The sequence below is a fragment of the Sapajus apella genome, unplaced genomic scaffold (assembly GCF_009761245.1).
Source record: "Sapajus apella isolate SASKATOON/1434 unplaced genomic scaffold, GSC_monkey_1.0 scaffold51, whole genome shotgun sequence".
Classification (NCBI taxonomy): domain Eukaryota; kingdom Metazoa; phylum Chordata; class Mammalia; order Primates; family Cebidae; genus Sapajus; species Sapajus apella.
The window spans coordinates 9,599,913-9,613,190 of record NW_022436991.1 but is presented as its reverse complement, the minus strand read 5'-3'; the positions used below and the strand labels follow the sequence as shown (position 1 = coordinate 9,613,190).

Sequence of the window (13,278 nt, the reverse complement as noted above, 5' to 3'; positions counted from 1 at the left end):
CAAAATCCAAAAAAAGAAAAATGAACTCTGAAATACTTCTGGTTCTGAGCATTTTGGATAAGGGATACTCAACCTGTGCCAGGAATAACATGCTTTTCCCTGTGGCCAAATGTGAAGAGAGTCCAGGGAATGTGTGTGGCATTTGCTCCTGTCCTCATCAGGTTGTCTTTCCATCCATCCTGGCTGGAAGACCCCTTTCCCTGTGCCTCATTTCTGTTTTTCTCCCCTCCCACCAGGGTCCCCTGCTTATCCTTCTCAGGAGGGAGAATGGATTTGAGGGGTGTGGTGGAGGCCATTCCAGCCCTAGGGGAAGTATGTGTGAAAGTCTGGAAGCCTTAGGCTTTCTTTCAAGGGCCTGTTATTGCCCCAACCAGCTAATACTAGGGACCTTTGAGTCTTATTTATGCCTTCTGTTGAAAGACTTCCCCTCAGAGAAGAAGATAAGAAAGGAGAACGGATGAAGGGCACAGAGGGCCCTATTTATTCTGTGTCCTAGTATGGCATACTATTGCATGGACACTATATTACCATTTTTTCATAGGTCATATCTGTTTTTACAGTATTCATCTCTTTGTACAAATCATTCCTTATGTTTTAGCTAATTATTCTTTATCAACATAGTAGGTGTCCTGAAAGTAAAATTCAAAAGGTGAAACTTTTCTCAAGACAAGTGCCTATTATTTTATTTCCAGCAGCAGCCCAGAAACCAGATTTCACTTTTGGATAACACCTATAAACCCAGCTGTTTGCATTTCATCTATTTCTTTTTCTAAAAATGTAATACTGTTGTCCTGAGTTCTTCTGGGGGTGTGTGTGTGTGTGTGTGTGTGTGTGTGTGTGTGTGTTTGGTCGGTCCATGATCACTGGAAACAAATTTTATGTTTCTTCTGGCATAGAATCAAAGAAAGTGGGCAATAATTAGGTTTGATGAGTCTTGCAAGCTACCCTTCTTCTGAAAAGAGTAGCCCAACTCCCGATCATTCGTGTCAGACCAGTATTGCCACATCCATTTCCCATGGGTTGGAATCACCAGTGACCTACCATTGCTTTTTCTTCTTCCTGGGGTTAGGTGAAGATGTCTTGGACCAGTCAGTATCTTTTTCTGGGAGCCTGAGATGCATCGGCCTTTTTACTAGGCCTCTACAGGAAGAAAGACCCTCATAGTATCTAATTTTATGGCTCTTTTCTGACCCATGTTTCCAACTTTTTTTTCCTTTAAGGAAAAAAAAAAATTCTCTCTTTGAAGGGTAAGGAGAAATTTTGTGAAATTTGAAAATCTGGTAAGTGTTTTGCCTTTTATTTTATTCTTTAGTAACTATATGCTAAGGATCATCTCAACTGAGGGGAAAATTGGAGCAGTGGTCAAACTTGTTTGTAGTAAGATGTATAGGATTTAAGCCACGAGACTCAGTTTAATATTTTTTCCAAGCAGAAACAGTAGACCCAAATTCTGTAAAATAGACACAAATATATAAGATTCATTTTAAGAAGGTTTATGTTCTATTTTTTTTCTCTTTTACTTTTATTTATTTTAAATAGAGACGGGGTCTCAATGTGTCACCCAGGTTGGTCTTGAACAGGGCTCAAGCCCTTCTCTGTCTTGGCCTTCCAGAGTGCCAAGATTACAGGCATGAGCCAACACACCTGGCCCACATTCTACTTTCCATAGAAATGACATATTTACATAATTTTTCAGATTGTACCAATGCTTCTATTTACAGATGACATTGATAACGTTTTCAAAACTGCAAACATGCAGAAAAATTAATATAGGACATCAAATAAACTAAGGTTTAATTATGCAAAAAAATTATAAAAAGCAAATCAAAGCAGCATCAGATGTGACCAAAAATGTAAACCAGATCACTTGCTGGGACTCTTGGGGAGGTTGGGTAAAGATTTGGGATGCAGGGGTCTCATCTACTTATTTGATAGACCAGGAGTCGAATCACAGGTTCAGTGAGTTGTCTCCGATACAGTGGTTTGTGGCAGAGCCAGAGCTTGAATTTAGGATTCTTGACTCCTACTGTTTTTCTTTTTTCTGTGACACATACTAAAGGATTGGCCTTTAGATTCTTCTATGTTTTGTTTTGTCTGGAGAAGAAGTAAGATAAGTAGTCCCCCTGGGTATCTGCAGTGGAAAGAAGTTACCATTGTGAGGGATAGAAAGAGGCGCTTTTATGTTTGCGTATTGAGATTTTCTTTTCCTTAAATTTCCTTTAGGGTGTGATGTAGTGATTTAGGGTGGGGTTGACCCAGAATAGATTTTTTCTTATTAAGAGGATTTCGGACGTCCTATTGCCTGTTTCGTCGTGCCCAACAAACATCTTATTGAACAGCCTTGACACTCTGCCTTAGAACACAGCAATTGGTGGAGAAGTGTGGATGAGTTGAAGTGATAGTGGCCAGAACTGTAAATAAATTTAATGCAGGCTTGATAATTGAATGTGGTCTCCACCCTGAAATCTGAATGGATGCTGTGTATAAAATAGCTGCTTTGAAACATTTGAGTTTGATTTCAGTTGATTGGCTTTTTTTTTGGAATGTCTATGTTGAAAATTTTCTTTTTTTTTCCTAATTGGAAGAAAATGAAAGAGAGGATTTGGAACCGAAGCTTGCTATACTTTTGGCAGTTTGTGTGACCCAACTATATGCCACGAGATTGTCAATACCCCTGCTATACCTAAGAGCTCTTTTTGGCAGTTGTCCTCTACTTTCTTTACAAAACAAATTCAAGAAACCAGGTTCCCTGCCTTCCTGTCTCTAGCTTGTCTGCATCCAGGACTATCTTTTCCTCTTTCTCTTCCATCTCTCCTACCTTCTGTTTAAGGCTAATTCCTTTACAGCCTTGTTTAAATCAATCTCTCCTTCTCCCCTTACCAAAGAATCACTTTTTTTTTTTTTTCGTATGAGTCTCGCTGTGTTGCCCAGGCTGGAGTGTAGTGATGTAATCTGGGCTCACTACAACCTCTACCGCCTGAGTTCAAGCAATTCTCCTGCCTCAGCCTCCTGTGTAGCTGGGATTACAGGTGCACACCACCATGTCTGGCTTATTTTTCTATTTTTAGTAGAGACGGGGTTTCACCATGTTGACCAGGCTGGTCTCTAACTCCTGATCTCAGGTCATCTGCCCACCTCTGCCTCCCAAAGTGCTGGGATTACAGGTGTGAGACACCGCGCTCAGACCAAATAATCACCTTTATTCAGATATCTCCTTTCTGTTAGCTCCTTCCCTTAGCATGTTGGTCCCTCTGCTCCCTAAAGTCCCCTCTAGATGGTCACAGTGTCTTTCCTACAATCTTTTATAACTGAGGTCTTTGGTTATGAAGAACGATCTCTGGCAGTAAACCTTTGCCTTTTCATTTCTTTTAACTGTCTCTGATAAAGATTCTGCTTCATTGAGATTGCATGGGCAAGCAACCTCTTAATTTGCTATTCCATAGCATCTGCCTCAGAGCCTGTCTGACTTGACTTTTCTGCAGTAGTTTTCATTGTTGCTTCCGTTCCTGTGGAGGTTTGTTTTTCCTCACTTGTATGGTGCCACTTTCTCCTGGCTGCTACCTCTTTGCTTCTTCACGGGCAGCTTTTCTGTGACCTTTCCCAGTGTTTAAGGTTCCATCCCTGCTGCTTCCTTTTCTCACCAGGTGTTCCCTGAGTTCTCTTTCATGTGATTGGCGTATGCTGCTCTGATTCACATTTCCAGCTCAGATCTCTTTCCTGAGCACCAGATTTAACCTCACTTGGAATCATATTGATACCTCAAATGTAGCTTGTTCAAAACTGTGGTCCCCTAATCTCTCCCTCTGTTCCTGGTTTCATTATCTACCTAAGTCAGAAATAGGAGACCTTGCTGTCATCCTTGCTTTCCTCTTTCAATCCATCAGACTAGTTTCACCCACCTCTCTTCTCCCTCATTTATTCATTTAGTCATTTAGTTATATCAATTTATACTTATTTATTTTGTATTTTGGGTTGCAACCCAATATTATTTATTCTGTTGATCAAATTGTCCAGCTTTGGCTGTTGGAAGCTCTTTTAGGTTGATTTCTTTGTCCCTTTGACATGTCCCTGTCTCAGCCGTAGAATTGGCTATTTCTCCACGGAGCCCTAGTTTTATACTGGGAAATGGTATTAGAAACCAAGGTCTGGGTGTTGGATGTGCATGTTGTTACTGGAGTGTCACTGCTTTTGTGCCTTTCAGTGTACAGATATATGGATATGAACCCAAGTATATATAAATATCTGTAATTGTTTATCTGTTCATCTTTATATTAAGCTAAATATAAGTTTATACTATGCCAGGTGCGGTGGCTCACGCCTGTACTCCAAGCACTTTGGAGGCCAAGGTGGGCGGATCACCTGAGGCCAGGAGTTCAAGACCAGCCTGACCAACATGGTGAAACCCCATCTTTAAAATAAATAAATAAATAAAATAAAAAAAGAGCTTATGCTGACTTTAGCAGATTCATTGCCATCTCTCCTTCTTATCTGTAACTTTCCTCTCTATGAGAAACTTGGCATCCATCACCACTATCCCATCATGTTACACTGTAAGCATGGACTTCTTCCATGTCCCCCTCACTAGGCTGTGTGAGTATCTTAGATACTTATTAAATCTTTGTTGATTAGTGATGAATCTTGAAATTGTAATGTATCTTACATAGTAAAAGTTTAGCATTTTATCAAAAGCAATGTAAATGAATCTTGTAAAGTTCCAAACAAAACTTTTAACTGCTTTCTTATGTAATATCTGTTAATTGTAGAAAATATGAAAAGTGAGAAGGAAAAAATGCACCTGTAATTCTGTCGCCCAGAGATAACACTTAATACGTTGCTACATGTCATTTTAGAACTTTTTCTTTATCTGTATATATCTACACCCCCTAAACGATTTTTACAAGAATAAATTCACTTTTCACACTACATATTTATAGCCTTTTTTTCACTTAATATAGTATTTTTTAAGGATGTCATATAGTTGTATCATAATTTAACTGTCTTTACTGTTTCACCTCCTACTCTAAACCAATTCCCCTTTTTAAGATGTGCAAGTTTTTACCAATTATTTGCTTTTATAAACCCTGATGAATATTTCATTTCTAAATGACTTTTCTTCTAAAAGTAGGATTGCTGGATTAAGTGTATTTTGAGGGTTCTGGTACATGTTTCTAGGGGTGAGGTTTTTACATTGGCACCTGTTTTTACTTTGCACTTCTCCTGGGAAGTACTCTTTAACACCCTTGAGATCTTTCATCCCTTTTGGGATTATGAATAAATATGTATTTTTTAAAGCCAGGAACTCACAACTGTTCATGCTGATTTATTTACCTGCATAGACTATTGTGTCAAAGAATGCACTGCAGTACCGGGGAAATTCTCAGCATGATGCTCAGGAGTTTCTGCTGTGGCTTTTGGACCGAGTTCACGAAGACCTCAACCATTCAGTGAAGCAGAGTGGCCAGCCTCCTCTGAAGGTAAGGATGCACACTGCCCTAGGGCAGTTAGCTAGCCATGAGAGCCTGTAGATTCTTCTACTGAGGACTTGTTGCATTGCATTAATACAATGAAATTGACTAAGCTATGGGTGAGTATAATATTCAATGGATACTTAAAGGACCTTTCACTTTGTTTACTACCGTGCTGGCAGTGTAAGATACAAGAGCTGTTGTCCCCAAGGAATTTATAGTCTAATGAGAGGGGAAATATTTGCATGTATGATGAACTTTAGATTAAAATTAAGTGATCCCATTTCACTAAACTTTTTAAAGCAGAATACATTTGCTTTCTATTCTAATAAGACACATACTCTGTAGTTCACTGGAATGAATACACAATCACAAAGGAAACATATGGATTTTCTCTGCTGTTAGGATTGGATTTGACCATAGGAGCCCCCAGAATGTTCTTACTGAGAAACATAGTGATTAATTCTTAATTTTATACATGTAGTCTTAAAAATGTGGGTAAAATGATTTATATAATAGAAAAAAAATTAAGACTAAAGAGTTGCTTCCCTTGGGCAGCTTTTAAGTTTTTGATAATTCTGCTCTGTACTTCAAATTTTAAATTTCCAGGTTTGGTGAATTGTTAAATTATTCTGATTCAAGGTCCTTTTGTGCCTGAACACTCTATTCTGTCATATGATTATATGTGTGTGGCTGACTCTCCCACCAAACTGAGATATCCTCAAGGTCAGGCACTGGGTCTTAATATCTTTGTATCATAATGTCCTGTACAGTGCTCTGTGCATGTGGTAGTAGGTGCTCAGTAACTGTTAGGTGGAAGGACATGAAAAGTTAAATAGAACATGAAGTAGAGTGTGATTAGGCACCAACATAGACTGCACAGCTAATCAGTCCTAGGGATTTAGGCATGGGCAGCATTAGTAGTTTTAAAGTGACTGGGGATACTTCCTGGAGGAGGTTGGGTTGGGGGCTTCGAGAATTGGAGGGACACTGGAGCATCCTGGGGAAGGAGAGCTGCCCAGCTGCCTGAGTGTGGTATAGAGATGATTGCTGGCAGAGTCTATAAGGAGATGAGTCCACGAGACCCATATCCTGCTTGCTGTGTTCTGGCTCCTTTAGCAGGTGCCTGTCACTGAAGTATCTGGACTTGATGTGTAGTTTGTAAAGGAAGTCAAGGACATTTGTAACTCTCTAGGTTCATCTTTAACCAAGAATTGATCCTTCTGGTCTGTGAAATTGTACTTTTTCTTTTTAGCCACCGTCAGAGACTGAAATAATGCCTGAGGGACCATCTTTTCCTGTCTGTAGCACTTTTGTACAAGAACTCTTTCAAGCGCAGTACAGGTATGAGCAAATCAGATATTCCCACTTACTTTGCTTACTTGACGTAGTTCTGGGTGCTTTTGATGTTGAGTGTCTTACCTTTTTGTTTTGAAGATCTTCTTTGACATGTCCTCATTGTCAGAAACAGAGCAACACTTTTGATCCATTCCTCTGCATTTCTTTGCCAATTCCACTACCCCACACAAGGTAAGGATCGATTTAGTAAAATGAAGACTGTATTTTCTTATAGTATTCCTTTTCCTCTGTAGGCTCCTATTAGGTTATCTTACTTATTTAGACAGGTAAGAGGATTAACAGTGGGATTGAATACAGTCATTGCTGCAAACATACAAGAATAAATGCCCACCTGAGTTTGCAGGGTGAGTAGGCACATGAGGCAAGCAGGGGCTGTGTAGTCTGGCCCAATTTGTCATCTACACATAATATCGGGGGAGGGGGAGAGCTGTTGAGTGACTTCAGGATTCTCTGGAGACCTTACTTTACATTTCTTATTCCTTAATTGCTTTATTTTAAACAATTTCTTAACATTTCCAGGAGTTAGGCTGTTTTAAAGAAAATACAAAGCACAGAATCAAGTATAGATACATTTTTGTTCTATGAAGATTGCCTTTTTCAAAGATCTTGATGACTGTTTGATAGTTCTACTTAGAGCCAAATGAAATTTTTCCATCCAGCTTCCAAGTAACAGTGTGGGTTAGCTTTGGTTTTGTGTTGATTTCAGCTCAGGCTTGGTTTGCATCTTTTATATTTTAGTTGAAATAAGTGACTAATGAGAAGATCTGACTTTGATCTGTACAGGCCTCTCTATGTCACTGTAGTGTATCAAGGGAAATGTTCTCACTGCATGAGGATTGGTGTGGCTGTGCCTCTGTCTGGGACTGTCGCCAGACTTCGGGAAGCAGTGTCTATGGAAACAAAGATCCCCACTGATCAGGTAATAAGTCTGCTAAGTCCAGCTATACATGAGCCACAAAAGCATCGCTTTCTGTCTTCTTGGAATTTTTTACAGTTCTTTGCCAAGTACGATTAGATGGAGATTTAAAACCAGCTGCATTTAGAGTTGAGGGGAAAAAAATCAAGACCCAAAAGAGTAAAGTGTACAGAGGAACTTTTCATGTTTCATTTAATTGTATAGATAATTTTAAAAGCTGTGACTTTACACCCAGACCTTCTTGTAGCTTTGTTCATAAGGTATAATTAACCCTTCTGAAATCATCCCTGTGGATGTATATGTGAGCAGTAGAGCATCCTTGCAGTATTTGACAGTCAAAGAGGCTTCGAAAAATTGAGCAGTGACACTAGAAAACCCCTTCTCATTGTGGTGATAAGAGTGGACATCTTGCTAGTACAGTGTTTTGTACGTGATGCTCAATATGTTTTGCTTTTTCATTATGGCTGGATCAGAGTATGTTACCTTGTTTAGATCAGAGAAAGGAAAGTTGTGCCCATGCCCCTTTTTGGGATACACGTTTGATAAGCAGTTACGTTGAAATTGACCAAAAATACTTTTGACCTGTTTGTGACTTGACATGTTTTTGCATATAGTTTTTACTCAATTTACTGTGATTATTTTATTTGGGAAAACATTCCGTATTTAAGATTTATTAAGGAAAAGTGACTCAGTAGCTAAATAGCTTTCCCTACATAGCAGCTTCTGGAACCTACTATGTAATCCCTGGAATAATAAAGGTCTTTTGTACTTTGGCCTCATGTGGCCTCATTTGGGAAGTTACCACAGTAAAACAAATACAACCAGCAGTGTTGCCTTAATATAGCAAATATCTCATATTTTTGCAGGCCAGATATTGGCATGTTGATAAAATGTTCATATTCTTTCTTACTCTGAAAAGCTCATTAACGCTTTCTCTTCCTCAGGATGAGGGAAAGGCAGAAAAAGAGGGAGCAAGGGTTCGGTGGTGTCCGGGGCAAATCTGGTTGTGTCTTTACAGCTTCCAGCACTGTCTGCTCCTTTTGCATGTGGTTTAAATTGGTTTAAACTGGTGAAATAATTGCAAGTGTGCTTTTGACCTCAGTTTGCTGAAGAGAGTGAATTTTGCTTGCATGTTTACCAGCAGAAAAACAACATGATCGTTAAATTCATTAGGAGGAAAATATGCCAGGAATATTTTTGCTGGACTATTTGTGGAATATACCACCAACCCCTTTTACTTGGTAGATTTGCAGAATGTTAGTGCTGGTAGAGGGGACCGCAGCGGTCCTGTCCAACTCCCTTATTTGAAAGAGGCTCAGAGAAGCCATGTGACTTGTTCAGGTTTGCAGGGCTGGTTGGTGGTAGGCCGGACTGGAACCTATGTGCCCAATCCAGTGCGGCTTAGAATGTAATGAAGTCTTTAAATGTCTCCAGTGTTCTCTCCATCTGTTGTTTCTCTGTATTGCTTGACTGATTGATTGAATGATTGAGACAGGGTCTTACTCTGTTGCCCAGGCTGGAGTGCAGTGGTACAATCATGGCTCACTGCAGCTTCAACCTTGTGGGCTCAAGTGATCCTCCCACCCCAGCCTCCCGAGTAGTGGGGATGACACGCACACACCACTATGCCCAGCTAATTTTTGTATTTTTTTATAGAGACGAGGTTTTGTCATGTTGCCCAGGCTGGTCTTGAACACCTGGCCTCAAACATTCCTTCTGTCTTGGTCTCCCAAAGTGATGGGATTACAGGCTTGAGCCACCATGCCTGTCCTGTTTTTCTGTTTTATTGTAAAATACTCAACCATTTCAGAAATCTAACATAAAGAGGAAGTAGCTCATATTAGGTATCTTAGCGCTAAGGGTTGCTAACTTTAATCCTATGTTCATTTAGATTTTTTCCATGCATATACTATATTATTTTATAAAAGTAGAATCATTTATACATACTTTTTTTTACCTTGTTTTTAGATCTTTGCATGTTAGTGCAAATATATATAGTTTATTCTTTTTAGTAGCTTTATATTCCAGTAGGGCTATAATATATTTAACTACTTAGTATTTTTGGACATTTGAGTTGATTTTTTTTTTTTCAATACAAATATCGATGGTTTAGCCTGAAAAATGGAAAATTAAATGATGTGGGAGAAAGCCTCAGAGTCATTGTGGACTCTTCCTTGACATGAGGCTGAATAGTTGTAGAACTTTTAGGCAAGTCTCTTGGCTTCTCTTCTTCCAGTGACATGGGGGAGTTAGATGTTATGATCTCCTGGTTCTCTTCTACATCAAAACTTAGAGGAACTCTGGAGTTAGAGTCATAGAGTTCTGACATCAGAGTGCAGGTGTCCCTTAGTGTCCGTGGGGATTGGTTGTAGGAACCCCTGCACTAGGATACCAAAATCCACAGTGTTTTAATCCCTTTTATAAAATGGCACAGTATTTGCATAGAACCTAAACATATCATACTGTGTACTTTATTTTTACTTTTTATTTTATGAATACATAATAGTTGTACCTCCAATATACTTTAATTCATCTCTAGATAACTTATAATATTTAATGCAGTGTAAATGCTATGTAGACAGTTGTTATGCTATATTGTTTATAAAATAATGACAAGGAAAAAAAGGCTATCTGTTCAGTATACATTCAATCATCCTTTTCTTTTCTTCTGAATGTTTTTGATCTGCAATTGGTTGAATCCACAGATGTAGAACCCACAGATGACTGTATATTGTTATATAATTACAGAGGATATTGTGCTTCCAAGATTCTCTCATTAAAGTCAAAGTAAGCATTGTGAGATGTTTCAAAGCTCTCTCAGACCACTGCCAGTCCTGATTGTCTGGAAAAGTTGATATAATTGGGAGATCAATTAGTATTGAATTTCCAGTTACCCAATTGTTTGTATTTTTCCTATTTTTAGATTGTGTTAACGGAAATGTACTATGATGGGTTCCATCGTTCCTTCTGTGATACAGACGACCTGGAAACAGTCCATGAAAGCGACTGCATTTTTGCCTTTGAGACTCCCGAAATATTTAGGCCTGAAGGAATTCTCAGTCAGAGAGGTAAAAATGAGCACCTGTTTTAATAATGCCACCTGGGTTTGCAGGTTTAACTATCGTCTACCCTTTTAGATGTCTATTGTATGATGATATACATTAAAAAAATTGTAAAATACACATAATTTTTTAAATGATGGTATAAATCTTAGAGTAATATTTTCCTAGAAGAAACCACCTCTTACTGTTTTAGGCAAAGATATATCCATCGTTTAGTTGGGATAATCTGTTACTGAGATTCAGGACTGACTATGACCTCCCTTAAGTAGCCTTTTTGGCATCTTATCATGGCATTCAGGAGGATAAACTATGCCAGAACTTTTTTTTTGTTTTTAATTTTGCTATATCAGCTCTTAAGATTCTAACTTTTTGCTATAGAATGTTTTCTTGGTACCCACTTTTAAGAAATTTGCATGTAACTTTTCACTGATAGGCAGCAAAATGAAGTAAAACTATGGATAATATTGTTACTCTTACTGTGGTTTGGGCTGTGATTTGGAACTTAGCTTGGTCTCCCCACTGTGCTTGAAGTTACTGGGTTATTCTGATTTTAAGAGTTATCAAGCAACTTAGACTTTGTTCCTGGCCACAGTATTCTTCAGGGTTCCTCCTGGGGTTCCTCTTCTTTTTGCTCTACCCTGGTGGTTATAAATGCATCAGTGTTACTTGGGAACTGATCAGAAATAGAAATTCTGGGTCCCTACTCCATACCTAGTAAAGGAGAAGCTCTGGTAAACAAGCTCTCTAGGTGATTGTGATGCAAGCTAAAGAGAGAACTGCTGCTGTTATTAGGATTTTCCACTGCCTTGATTTTTTGAACTGAATTCACCCTGTAGCCTCTACTTTTCTTTGGTTCCCGTTCCATTCCTTGACTTCCACCTTCCCACTGGAATTTCTAATTAGAAATCCTGCAGGCATCTTGCTCTTAGCACTTCTTTCTTAGATTGGTTGCTCCTGCATTTTTTCTAGAAATAATGGCACTATTACCCTCCTCTTCACTCGAACTGGATCCAAGCTTGATGACTTCTTCAAAATTCTCATAGAACTGTTGATACACACTGCATATTTCCTCTTTATTCTACTGCCACTGGCATGGCTCAGGACAGTCTCAACTGAGATTTTCCAGTAAGTTCTTTTATCTTTATCACTGAGCTTTTTCCAGTCCAGTTATTTCTCCACAGACACAGTTCTGATCATGTTACATGCTACTGATTTACCAGTGGTTCTTTTCTAAGATTAAATCTAAACACCTTGAAAAGAACATAACCCCTTGTGATTTGGTCCTTGCCTTTCTTTCCAGCCTCTGTACTCCATTTCCTCTCCTTCTTCGCGTCCTCTCTTTCACGTTACTCTTTGTTTCTCAGACATGCCATGTGCTTTTCCACGTCCCTGCCGTTTGATATGGTGAGGATTCACTTCCTCAGCTTCCGCCTTGTTAGCTACTGCTTTGTCTCCCCAAGGCACCTTCCAGTCTTCCCATCCTGCTAAGCTCTAAGAAGCCACTATTCAGCTTTGTCTCTTTTTTTGTTTTTGAGACAGAGTCTTACTCTGTCGCCCAGGCTGGAGTGTAGTAGCACGATCTTGGCTCACTGCAGCGTCAGCCTCCCAAGTAGCTGGGATCACAGGCATGTGCCACTATGCCCAGCTAATTATTGTATTTTTAGTAAAGATGGGATTTTACCATATTGGTCAGCCTGGTCTCAAACTCCTGACCTCAAGTGATCCGCAGGCCTCAGCCTCACAAAGTGCTGGAATTATAGTCACCACACCCGGCTCACTATTCTACTTTCTGTTTCTACAGATTTCCTGAGTCTAGACTTCTATATGAATGGAATCATAAAATATATGGTATTTTGTGACTGGCTTTACTTAGTATGATGTTTTCAAGATTCATTCCTGTTGTAGTATATATCATACTTAATTCCTTTTTGTGGCCAAATATTTTATTGTTTGAATAGGTCACATTTTGTTTATTCATTGCTAATGAACATGTGGGTTGTTTTCACCTTCTGGCTAGTATGAATAATGCTGCTGTGAATGTGCCACACAAGTTTTTGTGTGGACTTATGTTTTCTTTTCTTTTCATACCTGGGCATAGAACCGCTGGGTTGTGCGGTAACTCTGTGTTTACTCATTTAGGGGAACTTACAGACTGTTTCCCAAAGTGGCTGCACCATGTTACATTTTTATCAGCAGTGTCTGAGGGTTCCATTTTCTCTACATCCTCACCAACAGTTGCTTATTATCTAACTTTTTTATTTTAGCCATCATAGTGGATATGAAGTGGTATTCATTATGGTTTTGATTTGTGCTGATGACTGACATGATGCTGATCATCTTTTCCTGTGCTTATTGGCCATTTGCATGTTGTCTTTGGAAAAACATCTATTCAAATCCTTTGCCCATTTAAAAATTGCTTTGTTTGCTTTTTGTTGTCGACTTTTAGGAATTTTCACATATGCTGAATACTAGACCC

At 39.0% G+C, this 13,278-nt stretch overlaps 1 protein-coding gene across 1 annotated transcript in view; it reads left to right on the top strand.

Moving 5' to 3' along the window:
- USP31 (ubiquitin specific peptidase 31) overlaps positions 1–13,278 on the top strand; it is a 79,883-nt gene that overhangs the window by 33,247 nt on the left and 33,358 nt on the right. The window contains exons 2-6 of the mRNA XM_032242940.1: positions 5,337–5,474; positions 6,721–6,809; positions 6,903–6,995; positions 7,608–7,743; positions 10,664–10,808. Of these exons, the coding sequence (XP_032098831.1) occupies positions 5,337–5,474; positions 6,721–6,809; positions 6,903–6,995; positions 7,608–7,743; positions 10,664–10,808 (601 nt within the window). The remainder of the gene's footprint in view (positions 1–5,336; positions 5,475–6,720; positions 6,810–6,902; positions 6,996–7,607; positions 7,744–10,663; positions 10,809–13,278) is intronic.